The sequence below is a fragment of the Podospora anserina genome, chromosome 7 (genome assembly GCF_000226545.1).
Source record: "Podospora anserina S mat+ genomic DNA chromosome 7, supercontig 1".
Taxonomy (NCBI): domain Eukaryota; kingdom Fungi; phylum Ascomycota; class Sordariomycetes; order Sordariales; family Podosporaceae; genus Podospora; species Podospora anserina.
Window position 1 is genome coordinate 1,500,309 of NW_001914854.1, and position 19,915 is coordinate 1,520,223.

The 19,915-nt window shown below is 53.0% G+C and overlaps 6 protein-coding genes across 6 annotated transcripts in view, besides 1 other annotated feature; 3 read left to right on the top strand and 3 right to left on the bottom strand.

Annotated features, from left to right (window-relative positions):
- Positions 1-372, bottom strand: part of PODANS_7_6200 (uncharacterized protein) — a gene marked incomplete at both ends in the record, with an annotated part of 928 nt that extends 556 nt beyond the window's left edge. The window contains 2 exons of the mRNA XM_001907941.1: positions 3-166; positions 222-372. Of these exons, the coding sequence (XP_001907976.1) occupies positions 3-166; positions 222-372 (315 nt within the window). The remainder of the gene's footprint in view (positions 1-2; positions 167-221) is intronic.
- Positions 373-1,995: 1,623 nt separating this feature from the next.
- PODANS_7_6210 (uncharacterized protein) lies at positions 1,996-3,447 on the top strand (the record flags this gene model as incomplete). The annotated part of the gene is made up of 1 exon (XM_001907942.1): positions 1,996-3,447. The coding sequence occupies one exon, from the start codon at positions 1,996-1,998 to the stop codon at positions 3,445-3,447; it is 1,452 nt and encodes a 483-aa protein (XP_001907977.1).
- A 209-nt stretch (positions 3,448-3,656) lies between these two features.
- Positions 3,657-3,856: a long terminal repeat (lechriodus).
- Positions 3,857-5,357: 1,501 nt separating this feature from the next.
- PODANS_7_6220 (uncharacterized protein) lies at positions 5,358-8,674 on the bottom strand (the record flags this gene model as incomplete). The annotated part of the gene is made up of 2 exons (XM_001907943.1): positions 5,358-8,278; positions 8,329-8,674. 2 exons carry the CDS (start codon positions 8,672-8,674, stop codon positions 5,358-5,360), a joined length of 3,267 nt encoding a protein of 1,088 aa, XP_001907978.1.
- Positions 8,675-14,417: 5,743 nt separating this feature from the next.
- PODANS_7_6230 (uncharacterized protein) lies at positions 14,418-15,924 on the top strand (the record flags this gene model as incomplete). The annotated part of the gene is made up of 2 exons (XM_001907944.1): positions 14,418-14,583; positions 14,639-15,924. The coding sequence occupies 2 exons, from the start codon at positions 14,418-14,420 to the stop codon at positions 15,922-15,924; spliced, it is 1,452 nt and encodes a 483-aa protein (XP_001907979.1).
- Positions 15,925-15,990: 66 nt separating this feature from the next.
- PODANS_7_6240 (uncharacterized protein) lies at positions 15,991-17,817 on the bottom strand (the record flags this gene model as incomplete). The annotated part of the gene is made up of 1 exon (XM_001907945.1): positions 15,991-17,817. One exon carries the CDS (start codon positions 17,815-17,817, stop codon positions 15,991-15,993), a length of 1,827 nt encoding a protein of 608 aa, XP_001907980.1.
- A 1,087-nt stretch (positions 17,818-18,904) lies between these two features.
- PODANS_7_6250 (uncharacterized protein) lies at positions 18,905-19,687 on the top strand (the record flags this gene model as incomplete). Its single annotated transcript, XM_001907946.1, has 1 exon — positions 18,905-19,687. The coding sequence occupies one exon, from the start codon at positions 18,905-18,907 to the stop codon at positions 19,685-19,687; it is 783 nt and encodes a 260-aa protein (XP_001907981.1).
- Between the last annotated feature and the right edge of the window lie 228 nt (positions 19,688-19,915).

Genomic DNA, 19,915 nt, shown 5'->3' on the forward strand with positions numbered 1-19,915 from the left:
TTTAACGGGATGAATAGGAGGAACGGTGGGGTGGATGTGGGGATTTTGTGGGGGAGGGGGCCGTTGGGGCCGGGTGAGGCCGAGGGGGTGAGGATTTCGGGGAGGGTGGGGAAGGCAAGGCCTAGGGCGGAGTGGGCGAGCATGTTTTGTTTGAAGAGGGTTGGGTCTGGGGGGGTTAGTAAGGGGTGTGAGAAGGGGAAGGGGGAAAGGGGGGGACATACCGTAGTCACGGGCGAGATTGTAAAGGCCTTCTTGGAGGTCGACGATGATGAGGAGGGAGTCGTTTTTGTTGAGGCGTTCCCAGGGGAAGGACGAGTCGGCCAGGATAGGGAGGGCCGTGAGGGCGGTTGTGAGAAGGGTGGTGAATTTCATTGTGAGATGGTCAAGGTGAAATCACTGGTGAGAAGGTTGATGAGGAGATGGTGATGGTGATGGTGATGGTGATGGAAGTGAGTGATTGATATTCTGGCTGTACCAACTCCTTTTATACATGAACTTCAATCCCCAAGATCCCCGCAGGACTCTCGATATCCTGAATTTCTTTCCTCATTATCGTCCCGCGCCTTGCCTCCCGGATTATCGTTGTTGACCGCCACAAGCATCTTGACAAGCACCGTCTAATCACTTGATCAGCATCCCGTCAGTGCCCAGGTCATCATGGGTCACATCGACTAGACAGCATCGAGTCCGTGATGACGAGAACCGCGGCCTTGAACACCGGAATCAGCACTCCACCGAGAGTCCAGCCCGCGGAAGGATGATGTCGATGGCTTCAATATCCACCACGTTGTTCGTGTTGTTGCTATGTCCTGACTAAGGCACTGCCTGCCCGATGCAACGTACAGCTAGTTGACTGCATTGTCAGCCGGGACTAAGGATTGGATAATTGTGTGTAACGCGGATTGCTGATTCAGCGCCTGCAAGTCGAAGTGATGGTCCGCTTCGCGAGGATAGCTTGGCTGGTAGAGGTTTAGTAAGCTAGAATATCACACACAATATATACCTTAGGTATGAGGGGGAAGTTAGGGAATAGCCAAGATGGAGGTAGATTGGAGATCTCCGTGCCGCCTCAGATCCAGATCGCATCACATCATCTCTGAGCGGTTGATGATGGGATTCTTGAAATCCACGTCAGCTCAACTTAATCATGTTTAACCGCACCCAATGGCCTGGAGCGCGCTAAAATGGGCCGTCAAACGGCCAGCGGCGGGATGGCAGGTGTAGCGTGACAGCCGGTGAATCACCTCAACGCCAGCCCGTCCACCTTGAAGATAGCGTGCCCCCCACTTTGACTTGTGTTTCCGTCTGGGGAAGGAAGGTCAGAGCTTCTTGTTTCCACCGTCGATAAGGCAGAGGAGGGATCATCCCAATTGACTTATTCACCTTTATTTAGGAGACAGGATTGCGGCGAATGTTCAACTTCAACTTCTGCGACATGTGTAACCTGTAACAAATCCTCAGACGGAGCTGAAGGGCTCTAACAACATGATATCTGAGACCTGTTAGTGGAGGGGTTTGCTTTGGCCCCCCCCACCCCGCCCAGCCCTTGCAGTAGCGAACGGTCTGGAACCAAGACAGGGAAAACAACAGCTGCCCTTGTCAATGACTTGCACTAACAGATGCGCCCCTCACTTCTGTATCAAGATGCTATCGAGGCTGCAAGGCGGCGGGAAGAGAACCCCTGCCGCCACACTCGTTTTAGATGCCGGCATGGGCGAGGCGACGCGCCGAGAAGAGAATAGATCTTCCGTTCGAGGGGCAGGAGATGCTGGTAAAGCTGGCCTCAACCTCCGTTCAGAGGGATGGAATGTTTCTTTCCCTTTTTTCTCCAACTTGAGTCTTGCCCTGTTTTTTGTCTGAGAAGGGTTGTTGCTGATTGATATTTGGCGAACACTGCTGGACAAGTGGCCAGAAGTTTTATTCCCTTCGCTGACTTGAGGTTTTTGAAACTGCTGGTTTGTTGCAATTGGGTTGTTTACTTCGCGATACATCACCATGAGGTTATTACACCGACTCTCGGAGCTGTCAGTTCTGGCCAGCTTGGTTCTGGCCCACGAAGGTCATAATTATGACCACCATCACCACCCTGATCACAGTCATGATCACGAAGATTTGGGGGCAGTCAAGATCTGCGGGGACGGTGGCTCTCTCACCGGTGGATGTCAAGATGGCCTAGGAAGCATGGGTGCGGCCGACGAGAAGGAGTTCCTCTGGAAGGAAAACGACACCGCCCAAAAGCCTGTTACCTCAACAGACGATGATAGCAAGCCAAAAGGATATCCCTGGACCCATACCACACCATGCTTCACCAGCCCCCAACCCGATACCTCCATCTGCGTCTTCACAGACAACAACTTTGCCAACGGCAGGGGAGCCTCCTTCATCACCACCCCCCACCGCGCTGAGTATCTAGCCACCACCCCAGCCTTTGTCGACCAGGACCTCGTGAAGAATATCAACCAAGACCTCCACCGCACCGCTCCTTCCAAATACGAGAAGCACCAGATCCCCGGCAAGGGCATGGGCCTCATCGCCAAAGTGCACATCCACCGCGGAGACCTCATCATGGCCAACACACCCTCCCTGATGATCGACTACCGCGCCTTTGAGGACCTCCCCAAGGAAGAATACCGCCAACTTCAAGCCGCAGCCGTGGACCAGCTCCCCGACCTCCACCGCGAGCACATCATGGCCCTCTCCACCCACGACGGCATCGAGCGCACCCACATCGAACGGATAGACAAAATCTGCTCCACCAACGCCTTCGACATCGACCCCGACAGCGACGACGAGACCCAGGACCACGGATTCTATGTCGTCTTCCCCGAGATCGCAAGGATGAACCACGACTGCCGCCCCAACGCGGATTACTACTTTGATCACGAGACGCTAACCCAGTACATCCACGCCATCCGTGACATTAGCCCCGGGGAGGAGCTCACCCTCTCGTACATCAACCCCATTATGAAGAAGCGCGCGCGCAACAAGAAGCTGAACCGGATTTGGGGGTTCCAGTGTGCTTGCCCGTTGTGCACAAAGGAACAGGCGCAGGTCGAGGCGTCGGATGTTAGGATCCACCAGATCAAGGAGCTGGTTGGGGAGTTTAGCGATTGGAGCTCGGATAGCAGGGCGACGCCGCAGTTGGCGGAGCTGGTGTTGAGTCTGTATGAGCAGGAGAAGCTTTGGGGGAGCATGTATGAGGCGTATACTTGGTTGGCGCTCGAGTATAACGCTGTTGGGGAGCCGTGGACCGCGGTGAAGTGGGCGAATAGGGCGGTCGAGTGGGGGATTCCGGTCGTAGGACCCAAAGATGGGGATATGGAGCAGATGAGGAGGCTGATCAAGGACCCGTGGGCGCATTGGAGTTGGTTGAAGAGGGTCAAGGTTAGAGGGGGGTGGGGGAAGGGGAGTGAGAGGGAGGGGGATGGGGATGATGAGGAGGAGTAGGAGGGTGAGGATGATTGGGTATGGTATAGACGTTTGGGATTGTTTTCTTTTATTGGCTTGGAGCTCGAATAGGGAAAAGAATACGAGTTTGTGGTAGTGATGAATGCAATTGTCTTTTGGATCATCAGGACAGGCAGGAGCACAGTATATATATTAGGTCCTGCACGCCACTCTCAACAGCAGCTTGAGCATCTTGATCAGGGCGCCCTTGTGGTCAGGACAAATGGTTAAGTTGTAAGAGCTGCTGTTGCCGCCCACCGCCCCCCGCCGGGGGCTTGCAACCGATAGCCCCCGAGTTCGATCCGGAGTAAAACCACCGAGGTTTTCGTAACCGGCCACCCTTTCCAATAACGGTTGGGAGGTTGGCCCGCAAGCTTTTGCTGTCTCTTTCGACTTTTCTTTTTGTTTTCTGCCTTCTTGATCTTGGTCTGGACGAGTAGACCATCAAGCTTGCTGCTCTGGTCCTTGTTGGTCCCCTTTATTCCTACTTTATGTCGAACTGAAGAGCTGTGAGAGCCAGCGCAAGCAATACGGAAGGCATCTCACAGTCAACATTCTGAGCTCCACCTTCGGGGAGGGAAGGAGCGGTGGTCAACCTCATCTGCACCTTCCACATCAGTGGTGGTCAGATGCTGGTTTTCGGGGAGCAAATGGCAGGTACTCGAGTAGCACTTTCCCTAAATATGACCCAGCATTCAATCGATATCTTCATATTCCCCTCACTCTGGCCTGCCTCATTGCTTGGTTCATAGCTCACCCATCACTCATCTGAAGCCTCCCCTGAATCTTCTCTCACATATCGATCACATTTATGATCCAAAAACCCCATACCAACCACCCTCCCTCATAAACCAGCACCTCACCAACCGAATCTCCCCATCTTATACCCATCCCATTATGCAATCCGTAGCCGCAACCGCGCCTACAACCAACAGCGACCTCCCAAGCAGCACAAACAAAAACAATAGATATTTACCCGCTCGTCTCTGCCACCTCCCGAACACCCACCCTCCTCGGGTGTATATGCACAGTATCTTGCATATGCAATGACCCTTGTGCATCGTCTGTATGTGTGTACGTATGCAAGCGCAAGATATGCAATGTGACACACGCACGCCCACACTCGCATCTCACACCGCATCAGATGTTCATCACACACTCTCTCTTCTTGAGAAATTATTCAAAATGACACAGAATAACGACAGAGCAAACTTTGCCGTTCTGACCTTTCCGATATCGCTGGGCTTGTTTGGGTATGGACTGGGAGTCGAGTATAGGGGTAATCTGGGGAGACGGGATCTTATTAGTGACTCAGGAAACATGCTCACTATCACCGAGGTTGGCATTTTGGCAACATTGTTCTCATTGCTGATGTCCTCATCCAAAGTGTATGTATGTATCTCCTCGACTCCCGACAACCTATCTGTCTCATTAAACAAAAATCCAAGCCCATCATCATACGCCATGTCTATCCCTCTCTTCTATGATCCAGCTTCAAAACGATTCGATTCAGGGACAAAGCCTCGAAACACAAATAACCAAAGAAAAAACTGCAAAAAATAAATGTCTCGACCTGTAAATATTCCATGCCTAGCGTCTTTTTTCTCTATGACTGACTCTCTTCTGCTCTTGTGAACGAGCGCCTTCTGTTCTTTTGCTTTTGAAGATTATTTTACGCCCCAATTCGCCATGAAAAAAAAAACCACATTAAACAGACCCCCCCCCCCCCAAATCAAGAAACGCTCAAAAGTAAAACATCAAGTAAAGCAATGCTCGCTCCCAAATCCTAAAATGCCCAAACCCTAAGCCTTCTGCTGCTGCTGGACCTTGGCCATCCTCTTCGACATGCTATTCCCAACATGTTAGCCTCATGTTTATCATCAAAGGTTGAGGGAAGAAGAAAAAAACACTCACAAATCATAGAACGCAAACTGCCCCGCCCCACTCCCAAACTCATACACGAACCGACTCGCCACATAACTCCCAAAGATGGCCCTCAGGTAGCTATCCGGCACCCGCTTGATGATCGTCTCCAACCCAATCTTCTCAATCAACAAGTTCGGCAGCGCGTCCGCCAAGACACTGTTCCTGAGCGCCTCATTCTCCCACAGATCGCTGTGCTGGAGCTGCTCATCCAGACTGGTAATCGCCTGCGACAGCTTATCAGACAGAATGGAACGAGGCACCTTGGTCTTCTGGTGCTCAGCCCAGATGGCCTCAAACTCCAACCTGGCGTTCTCCTGAATCTTTTCCTGCACGGCCTTGACGTACGCCTTGTAGAACTCGGGCGCGTTGCCTTTCTTGTCGACGCACATGTCCTTGACGAAGGACTCGTCGTCAAAGGAGAGGGAGGCCAGCACCTCGAGAGAGGACGAGGTGACACCGCCCTTGTTGGCCGAGGCGTCCTTGTAGACGATGCAACCAGCCTCTTCGAGGCGAAGTTTCGCGTCTTGAGTGATGAAGAGGTTGGCACCTTCGACGATGTAAGGGACCGTGCACTTGCCGTCCTTGATGAGCTTGTTGGCGGAGACGAGGTCGATGGACTCGGGTCGGCCACCGCAGGGGACAAACATGTCAGTGAGGCCAGTGTCGCGGAGGTGGTAGGTGTTGCGGAAGGCAGTGCCGTTGTTGACGACCTCGCCGGTGGGGAGAGTGATGTTGGCATCCTCGCAAAGGACACGGTAACCATCCTTGGAGAGCTTGGACAGATCAAAGTGGACAATCATCTGTCGGTTCTTGGCCAGGCGGCGGAGCTCGTCCTTGTCGATTCCGTTGGGGTCGACAAGGACACCGGAGCCATCGACAACGGCGGTGTACTTTTCGTTGCTGAGGAGGATCTCGTTGGAGCCGAGATCACCGTCTGGGCCTCCAGTCTGCATCTTGCGGACGGTGGAGGGGTCGAGGTTGAGCTTGCGGTAGATGCCCTTGACGTACTCGCGGACCGAGAGAGTGGTCATGCCGTAGGTGTCGTGGGGGATACCGCCCAGTTTGGGGGACTTGCCGGTGAAGAAGGACTTCCACCAGGGAGCGCCGCGATGGCGGGCGTGCTCGGTGGCCCAATCGACGAGGTCGGCCGTGTTCTCGTCGGGACCCATGAAGAGGATCTCCTCCTTGCCGTAGAGGTCCACAATGGGGTTCTTGATGCCAGGGGTCTCTGGCTTGAGGAGCAAATCGAGAATGCTGTCAATGTACTTCTCGAAAGCCTCACGAGCCTTGTCTTGCTGCTTGGGGTCGAGCAAGATGACACCCTTGGAGCCACCTTCGGGAATGTCCTTGTTCTTGCGCTGCTGGGTGCTGGCGAGATTGTAGTTCTCATCGAACAAGTTGCGGGCGTTGATGGAGTAGGCCTCCTTGCTGCGGGACTTGACAATGCGGATACCGCCACGGGCAATGTCCTTGAAGCGAAGGTGGAAACCGCGAGACTCGGAAGAGATGACGAGGAACATGCCGTAGAGACGGTTGGGGTACTCAAACTCGGGCAGGAAGCTTGGGTCGAGGCGGAAGCTGAGGGCGACCTTGGTAGGGGTGAAGTAGTTGGTCTTGAGGACGGCATTGTTGAAGACGCGGAAGGCAGTCATCACCATCTCTTCGTGCTCGTTATTCACGTCCTTGGTGATCTTGTCCTTGAGCTTGGCGTCTGAGAGGACCTCAAAGGCTGGCGTGGGGGCAATGAAGTGGCGGTCAAAACCAGGGCCGACCTTGAGGTGCACATTGGCGAAGGAGGCATACAAAGCCCTGACGAGTCCAGGATGAGACTTGATAATCTCCAGGATGTAGTCGGGCGTAAAAGTCTCAGTGCGGAGACGCTTCTTCATCTTGGACAGAATCTCGGCGTGCGAATTGTTCTTGGGATTGAGGGCCGCCACTAGCGAAGCATACTCAGATCCAAGACGGTTGAGGAAGTGCTGCACAAAGACCCACACAGAGTGAGCGTAGATGGTCTCCTGCAAACTGAGCTCGCCCGAGGCAAACATGTCCTGCAGCTTGGTCTGGGGAATGCAGTATAGGAGGGAGATCTCCTTGGTGATCTGGTGGATGGACTCCTCGATGGAGGGGAACTTGCCCTCGAGGTTGGAGGCGGGTCGCAGGTAGATGCTGATGATGGTGATGCCGTTGGAGAACTGCTCGACGTACTTGCGGGAGCTGGTGACGCCATAGTAGTGATAGAGATCGCTCAGGGCGCTGAAGATGCCCCTGGCAGTTCTTGAGCGGAAAGCAACGACCAATCTCTTCTCCGGGGTCCCCTCAATGTCGTAGACCTCGATAACGGGACCAGCACGGCGGACAGCGCTCTCGATGATCTCCTGATAGATCACCTTAGTGTTCTTGGTGGCCTTGGCGAGGAACATGCGGTCGCTGATAACCTCCAATCTGGTCTCCATTGGGTCGGCATTTGCATCAACAAACTGGCACTGATACACGAAGTAGCAGCGGAGAGTGGCCTTGGAGTTGGCGTCTTGTCCCAAAACACCGGGAGACCGGAAAGTCTCGACGCGGAAGCGCTTCGAGGTGTCACCACCATCCAAGTACTTGGACTCGAGGCGGTGCTCGTATCTTGGGCCGTTGATGGAGGTCTTGCCGGGCTCGCTTGTGTCGATGTAGATGGCATGGTCAGAGGCTTCCATGTCCAGCCGGATCTCCTCACGCTTGTCCTCACGAGAGAAGGCTGCTACCTTGGCAGCATAGAGCGATGTGATGTGGTTGCTGATGGCTTCAGGAGACTCGAGCTGGAAGTAGACATCGTCGATGGCCAGCTCATTGTAGAACCAGATGATCTGAGCGTCGACGAGAGCCTCGGGAATCCAACCGCCCTTAAGGATGATTTCCCGTACTGCAGAGTTGTCAGTTCCTATACTAATCACAAGATTTGACAGTGCTCACCTTGCTTCATCTGCTCGGCCTTGCCCTTGAATTCAGGGGCAACATAGCCAACCGTGGCCGACCGCAAGACTCTGTGGCCGTTGCCGTTCATCTTGGGATAGCTGACGTGTGTTGGCTGGGGTGATGGGTGTCGGGAAACCTCTGTGCCTCTGGTCTTCTCAACGAGCCTGTTGGCTGGGTTGAGGGTGCTAGGAGACTCAGTCATGGTGTCGTCTGAGGACGAAAAGGGGTCCTGATACTCTGGAAAGCTGTCCATTGGAAGGTTAGTCTTGATGGTCAGGATAGACACCCGGCGCATACGGTCGACAGGACTGGCGAGCACAGGCTCAACCATGATGCCTTCCATGGTGCTAAATCTCGAAGAGAGAGTGGCTTGGGAGCAGGAGCAAGTTGGTGGTAGGGCTGAGGAATGACAAAGGATCTAAGGAGCAAGAGAAAAGCGGAAAGGGAAGAGGCTGGGGGGCTCGAGGGGAGCGAGCACAAGTTTTGTAAAGGAATAGAGGGACATGTTGGCAGGTGTGTAAGAGTGCATCGGAGCGCGTATGATACCATGGGCGCGGTGTGTGCTTTTGGTGGTTGTCGAAGCGGCGAGGGAGCCGCAGTTGGCCCTTGCCATGACCCTCCTCGCCCCGTTTGAACCTGCTCACCCCGATAGCTGATCGCGGCAATCAGGTTTGACGTTGGGAAGAGATGCCGGCATCGGATGAACTAGGAGAGGCAGAAGCCACAGACGGCGTGGCACAAGAGACCAGGAATGAGAGCGAGTGACATGGCAACTTAGATAGCATCGACGGCAGCTCGGCCAGAGCGAGCAGCTGTGCTTCTTCGTTTCCGGGAGTATAGCCTCCGAGAGTGGTTCTGCTGCGTTCAAACAAGCTGCGAAAGCATGCTTCACCGCTACTGAAACCTACGCTCGTACTCCGTACTGCCACCTGCTCATCCCTTGGGTGCTTCTGTGCTGTGCTGTTGCTGTGCAGCTGGTGTGGGTCCGTCTGAGATAAGAACCTCGAGGGTTCCTTTTCCCCTGCCTCTTGCCCTGGAGCTACCAGGAGGAGATATTTGTGCAGACTGGAGAGGTGGTGACATGGGGGACATGCTGGTGGTGGATGCATAACGTTGGAACGTACCTGGCGGCTCTCGCTTGGAGGTCTGAATCAAGCCCGAGGTGTTATTCGGCGGCGCAAGACTCGGTTTGTATCGTATCTCTTCGATATGCGCCCCGGTAGATGCTGCATCGAGCAATGTTAGTTTTCTGGGTCCCTGAACCTGGACGGAATGAGACGGGCACGGCGGGGCGATGCAACTGCGATAAGGTGCATACGATGGGGAAAAAAAGATATCTCGTTTACCTTTTTTATCGTCGTGTCTTAGATGAAGACGGGCGATGTGTCAGTCGCTTCAGATCGTGAGGAGACAAAGACGGCTTAAAGTCTAGTCTCGCCCGGTGGAAATAGAGTTTGATGCCGCGAAAGCAGGAAAAGTGCCGATCTATCCCAGACAGCAAATCCCGAGGGTCCTGTTTCGATTGTTTTCGTCTGCACAAGATTGTATTAGTGCAAATGCTCTCACAAAGCCCAGATCGCCATCTCAAGTGTCACGGCTCTTCGCTGTTCGGTGCTTGCTCCTCGTTGCTGCCGCTTCTGGAAGGCAAGACATGTGTTCCAGAATCCAGGGCACGCTGCCGGAGCCCGAGATAAGGAAACCTCATCTTTCCAGCCTGGCTCAGCTCTGGAAGGCCCGATCCTGCTCATCTCGTTCATGTCCCGAGCAGACACAGCCTTCCGCTGAACGCTTCCTCAACCTGCGCCTCGCCGCAGGAAGGCTAACGGGAGGAAATAAAAAAAAGGAGTCTTTGGCTGGTGGAGGGGTGGAAGGGCTGTAAAACGGAAACCATAGGCGGGGACACAACAGCAGCAACAGTAGCAGCAGCAGTAGTAGGGCTCAGGGGCAGAGGATTGATGTTGATGGGGCACAGATGAACCGAAAGGGGTGTAAGATACCTGTTACGGCGCCGGAATGTTGCACAGAGATAAGGTCTGGCACGCTGTTTGGCTGCAAGCTTCAAGCGTGGCCGATAAGGCGTGTCTGTGTCTGAAAATAGCCACAGGAAGATCCGCCGATTTGGTCGTTGACTTTTTTGGAGCAAGTTGTTAAAAATGGCTTGCTTGGTAAGAGACGACGGGGCTCGTTGTGGTGGTGAGCCGTAAGTGTAAGTGAAAATAAAGTGTTGGTAGAGATATAATAACACAATGTCAACAACAACCTGATATCGCCAGCCAAAGAAACGACGGAAGCTCTGGCTCTTTATATGTTTCCAATCGGACACTCCTCTTTTCAGACATTTTTCTTGTTGAACTCGCCCGCACTGTACGTACTCTCTCTCAGTCCATGTCTCCGCCGTCAGAACGGGGTGTCGTGATGACATTGGGGCGCTCTGACAAACGGAATCGGGTGTGCTAAGCCCGATGGGGCAATTTGGGACTCTGCTGATTGGGTCACAGGGCCGGTACCTGAAAGGTCACTGAAAAAGTGTTTCTGGGATCCCTAGCTGCCATTCGTGGCGCCCCTGGAGCGGCTATTCGAGGTTCTGGGGTAAGAGTGGAGTTCTCAGCTCCAGGGTATTTTTTGCAAGCCAGGGTACACTTCAGGTACCTCGATGGCCAAGTACACGAAGGACAACTCCAACCTGTTCGTATACCGAGGAATTTATTATTATTTTCTTGATTTACACGAGAAGAGCGCTCTTTGGACGGTTTTTCGAGTCCGGGAATCTTGTAGACCACACTTGCTTTCACTGGTCCGATGCTTCTCGTAGGGCAGCCAGCCTCGAACCATCCCCTTGAATCTCTTACTCACCACCACAACCCTCCCCAGCTACCCAGCTCACTGGGCACAAGGCGGGACGGCGTTGCACGTTCTGGAAGAGCCCCAAGCAATTGGAAATCCAAGCTATCTCCCCTGCCCAATCCCAATCTCGTCAAACACTTGCACTAGATCCCGCCGGGACGGTGAAGCCCCGACCGCCACTGCCATGGCTCTCTATCCCTTCACGGATAGCTTGGAAGTGTCAGAAGATGGATCTAGGATCTACCGCTATCCCCAGCTCTATCGCCCGTAAGGTTTGCCAATGGACTTTGAACGGAGGTAAGACTCACGAAAGAGTGGGTTTCAACATCTCCATCTCCGTGGAACCTGCTGTGCTAGTTTGCTATCACCAACTGGGTTCAATCTGTTATTCAGAGTTTTGAGATGCCGAGCCCTGTGACAACTCCCAGACTTCAGACTTCGGAATTCAATATCAAAGGAGCCAGCCAGTCGTGCAACACATCTTCTCCCTTACCGCCTCTTCGTCTTACAGTCCTGACCTGGCATAATAGCGGTAGATCAATTCGGATTCGCAATTGGCGGTGGCATCATGAAAGCCCAGACTGTGCTCATCGGCAAAATGTTCCTTTCACGTTTGCTCCAAAGACTCTCATTCTCAACGAAAAGTCAAGGCAAAGTGGTCCCGTGATGGCCCAAATACGTAAGAGCGACGGCCGCCCCGGGTTGGGCCCCTTTGCCCCGCATTTCGATCCGCTGTGGCTTGCCCAGCGTGCCCCGCCATCCACCATCCCCGGATTTTCCAGACCAAGCCCAGTGAAGCGCATCGCCATCAAGTAAAATGGGGGTAATGAAAACCTCCAGTTTGCTGCCCTGCTGCCCTACTGCATACATATTTTGTTCCTGAGGGTGCACGGGACCGGATTGTGGCTCTCTTTTCAGTATCCCGTTTCAAAAGCTTTTCTGGTTCAAAGCAGTTGATGTTGCGGATGGCGACCTGAGATTCCTGCTATCCACTTAGCACTCTTTGACCGCTGCTATGCCGGCCGCATCTTGCATTTATTCTTTTCGACGATGCGACTCTGCCAAAACGTGTACCGGATTCTAACCTCATAGGTTCAAACTCCAAAAGGTACGTACCCCGATACCTGCCAGGTTTGTTGAGCGCGAAAAAAGCTCTGCTGTCCTCGTGCTGGCACCCAGGCGCGCTGGCTTGTTTGACGACACGGGCCGGGCTGGGGCATGGTCACGGGGCTCACCTTGAGATTTGCAGCTCGGCGCCGTTGCGAAACTTCCTCCCTGCCAAGTCCTTCCAGGCCTCCAGACTGCTATTTTTTCTGTTGGCTAGGGGCTGGGTATGGAGATGACAACAGCGCCGGTGTGCGAATCGGCATCTCCACGAACCTGGCATCTGGGAGAGCTGGAGCGGCCGGAAGGTCTCATGCACTGTACGGCAACACTGCCCCGTGAGAGCCCCGGTGAGACTACCACCGCTCCAACAGACTGAGCTCACCACCAACAAAACAAAACAAACAATTTCCAGCTCATTCTTTCGCCCCTTTTCCACATTCGTTACAGAGCACAGAGATGACTCCCATTTCTCTCTTTGGTCTGCTGATACTCTCGCCATGGCCAGTTTGTCTCTGCCCGGTCCGAAAGGGGTCCCACTGAAGGACACATTTGAGATTTCTCCCTCGACAACTCTGTTGCAGTCACATATCGGAAACTCCCCAGCAACCATCCGATCTTTTGCTCCCAAGGTCTGACCTCCCTCTCGGAGCTGCATCTCAACATTCGAGATCACGCTGAGGTCATCAGAGCAATCCTCCAAATACCTGCAGAGTATTACCTGATGCCAAGGGCACGGCAGAAATCCATGCGGAATCGTCATCCGTGATCATGGGTTCCATCTTCATCCCTTCGGTGCCGTGGACGATATCAGGAGAGAGCTTCATTCGATTCCCGATCTTTGAATCGGAAGCGATAGGTCTCCGTTCCAAGTCTTGTTGCTGAAGAACAGATGGTTCCCAGTCCATATATGCAAGCGGGGGAGGGCCGGGCTTGCATACTGGCGTATGCGCCTTTCAAGGGCCAAAGTGACAGCAAAACATGTACATGCAAGGTACCTTGCCTTGCTTGGGATGGGCACATACAACACAAGGACTATCAACCTCTTCTCTTTTGCTTGAACTTCTCCAGCAAACCAAGTCTTGAAGCTTGTCATCTTTACCCCTTTCTGTCATCATGCAGAGCTACGGAAAGAATCTGCTCTTTTCCCAGAGATTATTCGTCCGATTCACTAACAGGGTTGTTACACAGGACTTTTCTCCAATTTTGGAGGTTCTTGCTTTCTCTGAGGTTGCTATCCTTTGTGTCCCCCCAAGTGCCTCCCAAGAAAAGAGGCAAAGCTGTTTCTGTTTTCTGTGTCTCGTTTTAAATTTTTTGGTGTCTTTCTCTCCCACACTCTCCTGACACACACTTTTTGTTTTTTTTGTTTCTATTACTCATAGTGGTAGTTGGGTCTCTTTTCTGGTCCGAGATTCTCTTCGTTAAGTGCCGAGAATAGGGTTCTCAGGCGATGAATCGTACGTACGATCTGCCCAGCTTTTATAGCGGAGTAGACTTTGGAAAAAAGGCTCGTCCCGTCTGATTTTCCCGCCGGTGTCGGAGCTTAAAAACTGAGGAGAATTGAGGTCATCATCAGAGAGGGCTGAGTTTACATGACACACTGGTCGGAAAAGATGCATCGTGAAGGCTGCGGTTCGCAAAGGTCCAAGGAAGGAGGTTTAGGATCCAAGGGACGTCACTCATCGGGTTTTTTTTCTTGGCAGGGCAGGAATGGAAGGTTCCATGTGGGTTCTCCCGTTGATTGCCGCAGGTCTCCGCTTTTAGTTTTTTTTGCTGATGGCGGGGCCGCCGCCGGCCGGGCGGGGCACAGTTCGGTGGTGCCCCTCTCGGATCTGTCGCCGTTTCATCAACGGAAGAGATGGAGGGGTAGTTGATTGAACCGCAGGTAGGGCAATTGATTGAATCCTTCCTCATTATCACACCCGACGACAACATCTATCACCTGCGAAGTTGTGTATGAGTGACTTTTACAGGGGTTGAAGTTTATCCAGTGTTGGACAAGAGACACATCGAAACTCTTTTTACTTTTCGGCAGTTTGAACAATTGGCTCAAGGGTTTCTGCTGTCACACATACATCACACCATATCTCACACTTTTGCTTGCTCGGAGCTTGTTACTCCACATCAAGAAAGAGACAATGACTTCAGCTCCCGTTCTTCCCGCCGGCGCCGCCGGGAGTGGAAATGCGAGGGAGCGAGCACGCCAGCTGGACCGGGATGATGAACTGGGGTTATTGAGGGACGAGTTCAACATCCCGACAAAGGGACAAATCGCGAGCACCTCGTTACCCGAGGGTTCCTCAGGTACAAGTCCCAACTGATCCAATATCAAGCCTCGATAACTGACAGGTTGGCATAGCCAATAACAATGACAGCGACACAACAACCAAGTGCATCTACCTCTGCGGCAACTCTTTGGGTCTCCAACCCAGACGCACACAAACCCGTCTCTCCCAGTACCTCTCCACCTGGGCCACCCAAGCCGTCCAAGGGCACTTTAAACCGCTGACCAACTCCCCCTTGCCAACATGGCTCGACGTCGACGAGCGAGCAGCCGAGATGATCGCCCCCATCGTGGGAGCTCACGTCTCCGAGGTGGCAATCATGCAGACTCTGACTGCGAATCTCCATCTTCTCATGTCTGCGTTCTACAAGCCTGATGCGAACAAGCGGCACAAGATCATCCTGGAGAGCAAGGCTTTTCCTAGCGATCACTTTGCCGTGGAGACACAGCTTCGTCATCATGGGTTGGATGCGAGCAAATCAATGGTTTTGCTCAAGTCGGAGAGGTCGAGGGATAATATCTTGACTACGGAGGAGATCTGTGGGGTTATTGACCAGCATAAAGAGGACGCGTTTTTGTTGTTGTTGCCGGGGATTCAGTACTACACTGGGCAGCTGTTTGATATTGAGACTATCACTACGTATGCGAAGGAGAGGGGGATTTTTGTCATTTGGGATCTGGCACATGCGGTTGGGAATGTGGAGTTGAGGCTTCATGAGTGGGGGGTTGATGCTGCGGCTTGGTGCTCGTACAAGTATTTGAATGGGGGGCCGGGGTGTATTGGGGGGATGTTTGTTCATGAGAATAATAGTGCTGTGACGAAGCTTATTACTGATGAGAGGCCGGAGGAGGGGTATAATCACCGGTTGGCTGGGTGGTGGGGGAATGATAAGAAGAGTCGGTTTGGGATGGAGAATAGATTCCACCCTGTCAAGGGGGCCGCGGGGTTCCAGTTGAGTAATCCTAGTGTGTTGGATATTACTAGTTTGTGTGCGAGCTTGGAGGTTTTTGAGCAGGCGGGTGGGATGGGGAAGTTGAGGGAGAAGAGTTTGAGGCTGACGAAGTTTTTGGAGGAGCAGTTAGAGGGGATGGGGGAGGAGGAGAAGGGGTTGTTCAGGGTTATTACGCCTTTGGATCCGAAGCAGAGGGGGGCGCAGCTTAGCTTGGGGTTGGGGAGTGGGTTGCTTGAGGGGGTGATGAAGGAACTGGAGAGGCAAGGGGTGATTGTTGATGAAAGGAGACCGGATGTCATTAGGGTTGCGCCAGCGCCGTTGTATAATGGGTTTGAGGATGTGGTTGGATTTGTTGAGGCTTTTGGGGAAGCCTTGAGAGTGGCCAGGAGAGAGAGGGATGCGTTTTGAGATGTACACGCAGTGTTGCTATTGGGGGTCTGTCATTACGTCTTGCGACGCAGGTTGTGTATTCGCTCAAACAATCTCAATCACCACAGCCTCCAAGTCATATATCCACCGCGCTTGGTAAGCATCTACCATGCCAACCCTCCTGAAACGTCCGTTAGACAGCTCTTCAAGCACTAGACCCTCCCCATTCCAGTCCTCGTCCCACTGAAGGAAAACAAAAACAATCCCACCCGTTCTCGGCCCAATATCATCAAAATGAACGTTCCCAATCTGGCTGTGCTTCCCGTCTTCATTCAATACCATAAGCTCCCATCTGCCGGCCTTTTCACGCACAAAAGGCTCTCTTAAAACTGCCGCCTTAATGCGTAACGAACCATCCGTCACCTCCCCGAACGGCGCCTCCACAGCTGCAAGGCTGACCCAACAGTCCACCACCTCCATCTGCTTATACTTTGAAGCATTCACCATGAACGTAGCATTGTCATAGTATACCCCCCAATTCACGCTCGCCCACGACCACGACGGAGCACGGTATCTTGCCGGCCTCGAAGACTTGGGGTCGAGTTCCTTCTCCCTGACCGCCCTCCAAAGAAGGTCAGGCACCAAAGACTTTTTCCAGAGTCCTGCGAGGTAGGAATCCCCAGTCACGCGGGAGAACTGCTCTGCGACGCCTGCCAGAGCGGGCAGCTTGTCCCCCTCGTGAGAGTGCCATCGCAGTGTGAAAGAAGCGACGATTTCAAGCCACGCAACACGCGCCTCCCATTTCTCTTGGGGCGACAACTCTTTGGATCGTTGGCCTGATGTTGAACAAGCGAGTATCCGGGGAAGGCGCACTCTGCTTGGTCCGCAGAGCGCCTGGCCTATGCTGACGGCTTCGGTCTGGCAGTTGTATTTGAGGGTCTCACTGTCGTAGATCAGAGTGCGCGAGGGGAGGACCTGCTCTTGCAGCGTCCAGGCGCGGGAGTCGATTGGTTCGACGGGGAGGCCTGATTTCCCATGAGGGGAGTATGCTTCGTGTGTGTTGAGAAGGGAGACGATGCCTACTCTGCTTCCTGTTGGGTCTCGGGGGTTGTTGTTGTGGAAGGGTACACGTGCTGATGGGTTTCTCTGCAGCCGGGTTTGCCTCAGGAAGCCTTCCCTTGAGGTAGCTGCGCTGGCTGCTATGATGGTGAGGTAGCTCTCGCGGTAGATGCGGCTCATTTGACAGATTTGTTTCAACTTGTCGGCGTCAGAATCTTGGATGATGCAGAGAGCATCAACCCAGAGGTATCGGTGCTTGAGAGAGTGGGTAACGAAGATGGCATCGCGGATGGTTCGTGGGAGGCTTGAGATGGGTATCCCATGGCCGACAATTTCTTCGATGTTGGAAGTGGTGAGTTTGAGAGGCTGGTCAATGCCCCAGACGTAGCTCAGCGTTATATACAGGCCTGGCTGAGTTCCATGTGTGAGAATGAGTCTGGGGTTTGACGGATCTGAGCAATCGATGACGCGGTCTGGAAGCAGCGTGAATAGATCGGGGCTTTGGCAGTCTGCGTGAAACTTGACGCAGTTGTCGATGCATTCCTGAGCTAAGGCGAAGCTCTCCGGGGTACAGAGGTCTGTAATTTGTTCACGGGCCGCAAAATGAACGGCTGCTGGATCGTCTGCGACAGTGTAGATGTGATACAAGTTGGTGATTCCTTTACCATTGATTACGACCCGAACTTCCAGTTGACTCTGCCGTGGGGTCCATGAATGGTTGTCCACATCATCGAGGCCCACGAAGACGGTGACAGTGGTTCCCCCAGGAGGGTATCCCAGCATCTTTATAAGTCTGTTGAGTTCGCCACACCAAGTGCATCCTCGCCTGACGGCCCCTTGCACGGCTTCATAGGGAGTGTCATATGTATACATGTCTTCCGGGGTCGTGTTCAAAAGGGACCTCCAACCATCAGGCGAAAAGATGGTCTTGAGATCTGTTTCGCAGACAAGCGAGAGCGGATCCAGTAACTGTTCCATGGATGCAAGTGAGAGTCTTTTCCACTTCTGTAAAGAAAATCAGTTGTTGAAAATAGGTAATAATCCCAGGACTAGCCCTGACTTGTAGAATGCAAACTTGAGCCAACATAAGCCACGCCCGCCCCACATGCTTAGGCGCCTAGGTAGGAAATATTCCTTTGCTATCATGGGAAGCCTAAACAGTGCCCCAATGCGCTCTGATTTGATTGGCAGCCATGAGGGAGGTGGCGCAAGGGCAGTATTAGCTTTTTTGTTCACATCCACCCAACAGGTTCAGACCATTTGTTCTCTCCCTTAAAGGCTTTTATAGTACCAGGTAAAAACTACATAGCGCTACGCTGTGAGTTTTGGAAAGTGTCACCTAAGTACCTGCCGTTTTGCTCCCAGAAAGCCAGCATGTGGCCACCAGTGAAGGAACGTGCGGATGAAGTTAACGACCGCTCGCTCCTTCCCCCTCCCGTCAAGAAGGTGAAGCTCAGAATGTCGACTGTGAAAGCTTCCATGTTGCTTGCTCTGGCTCTCACAGCCCTTCAGTTGGAGATAAAGTACCTACTGGAGACTCTAATAAACCTACCATCCACTTTTTATCGTAATCTGAAAAGAAACCAACTCTCTTAAACTGGCCAAATGAGACGCTTCCTAGTACCTTACCCAAACCGCATCACCTGTTACATAGAACGTCGGAAGCAGACGGTCCATACAAGGTACTTTATGAAGTTCCTTTGCAGATTTATTGTATAAACCTCTGTTATTGGGTAAAGGGGTCATTCGGGGGCGTCTAGTTAAACCCCTGACCCTGTGCCGGGCTTGTCGACCATTGAATTTGTTAAGGTCCCATGGGTACTGGTTGGGAATAGCTGGCTGATTTCCCGCACTTTGGTCTTTCCCAATATTCGGACATCTTCCGTTAGGTAGTCTTCTCGCCATATTGCGAGCTTGAAGTCTGGACCCAGTTTTACCAAACAGCTGCCGCAAGAGAGCCATGGCGAATTCTGTTGCACTCCTACACCTTGGAATACCCAACAGCGTCGAGGTAGAGGTTGTTGAGTACCCAGCCGAGAAATTCCCAGAGCTTGCCGCTTCCCTGCATCAACCCCATGATGATACTATCAACGCGACAATCACATGCATACGCGTGTGGTTTCAGGACCGGAGGGTCCAAACCCTGAAGAGTCTGTTGGAGGAGAAGGATGAGCAGTTGCAGGAAGCAAGATGGAAGGAGGAGAGCCACGCGGAAGTCTTGCAAGATTGGACGGTGCAGATGAAGGAGCTCGAGAAGGCAAACGAGGACTTGCAGGTACAAGCCGCGATGGCGAGAAAAGCGTTGCAGGAACAGGCGGAGGAGGCGGAACGGTACCGGGAGTCTGTACAGGCCGGGCAAAGAAATCTTGAGATTGGACTAGACACATCTCGCCGTATTGTCGCGAACGTGGAATTAGAGCGGTCAGTCCTGCTAAGAAAGGTTGATGAACTAACGAGCCAAAACCAAGAGCTTGCCAGAGCCTTTTTGAGCCAAAGAGGACGCCGTCTTTCAATGGATGAAGATGCTCAGTCGGAGGAGCCACCTGACAGGCCCGGCAGCGACCTCCCTTCGAGGCTCGAAAACGAAACCTTGAGGACTTCACTCAGCCATGCTCAGAGAATGATTCAAAATCTCAGGACCAATATACACCGGGAAAAGACAGAGAAGCTCGAGTTAAAACGCTGGCTGCAAGATGCGCGCGACCAACTTGAGCCTGAGCGCTCGGCCGTTGATAACGCATGATTGACTAAAGGAGACCCAAGCATTCGCGGCACATTCGGAAGTGGCACTGACTAGGAAACAGAGGCAGAGTAGTCGGATGTACATAGCACTGCCGAGGTTACCTCATCTAATGCTCGGCCTGTACCACAGATAGCTAGATACACCGTCGTGCCAGAGTAGCGGAACCTGGATTACAAGGTGAGAGCCAACGCTTGTCAGGGCAGTTCATTGAGGTGCTATCCAGTGTAT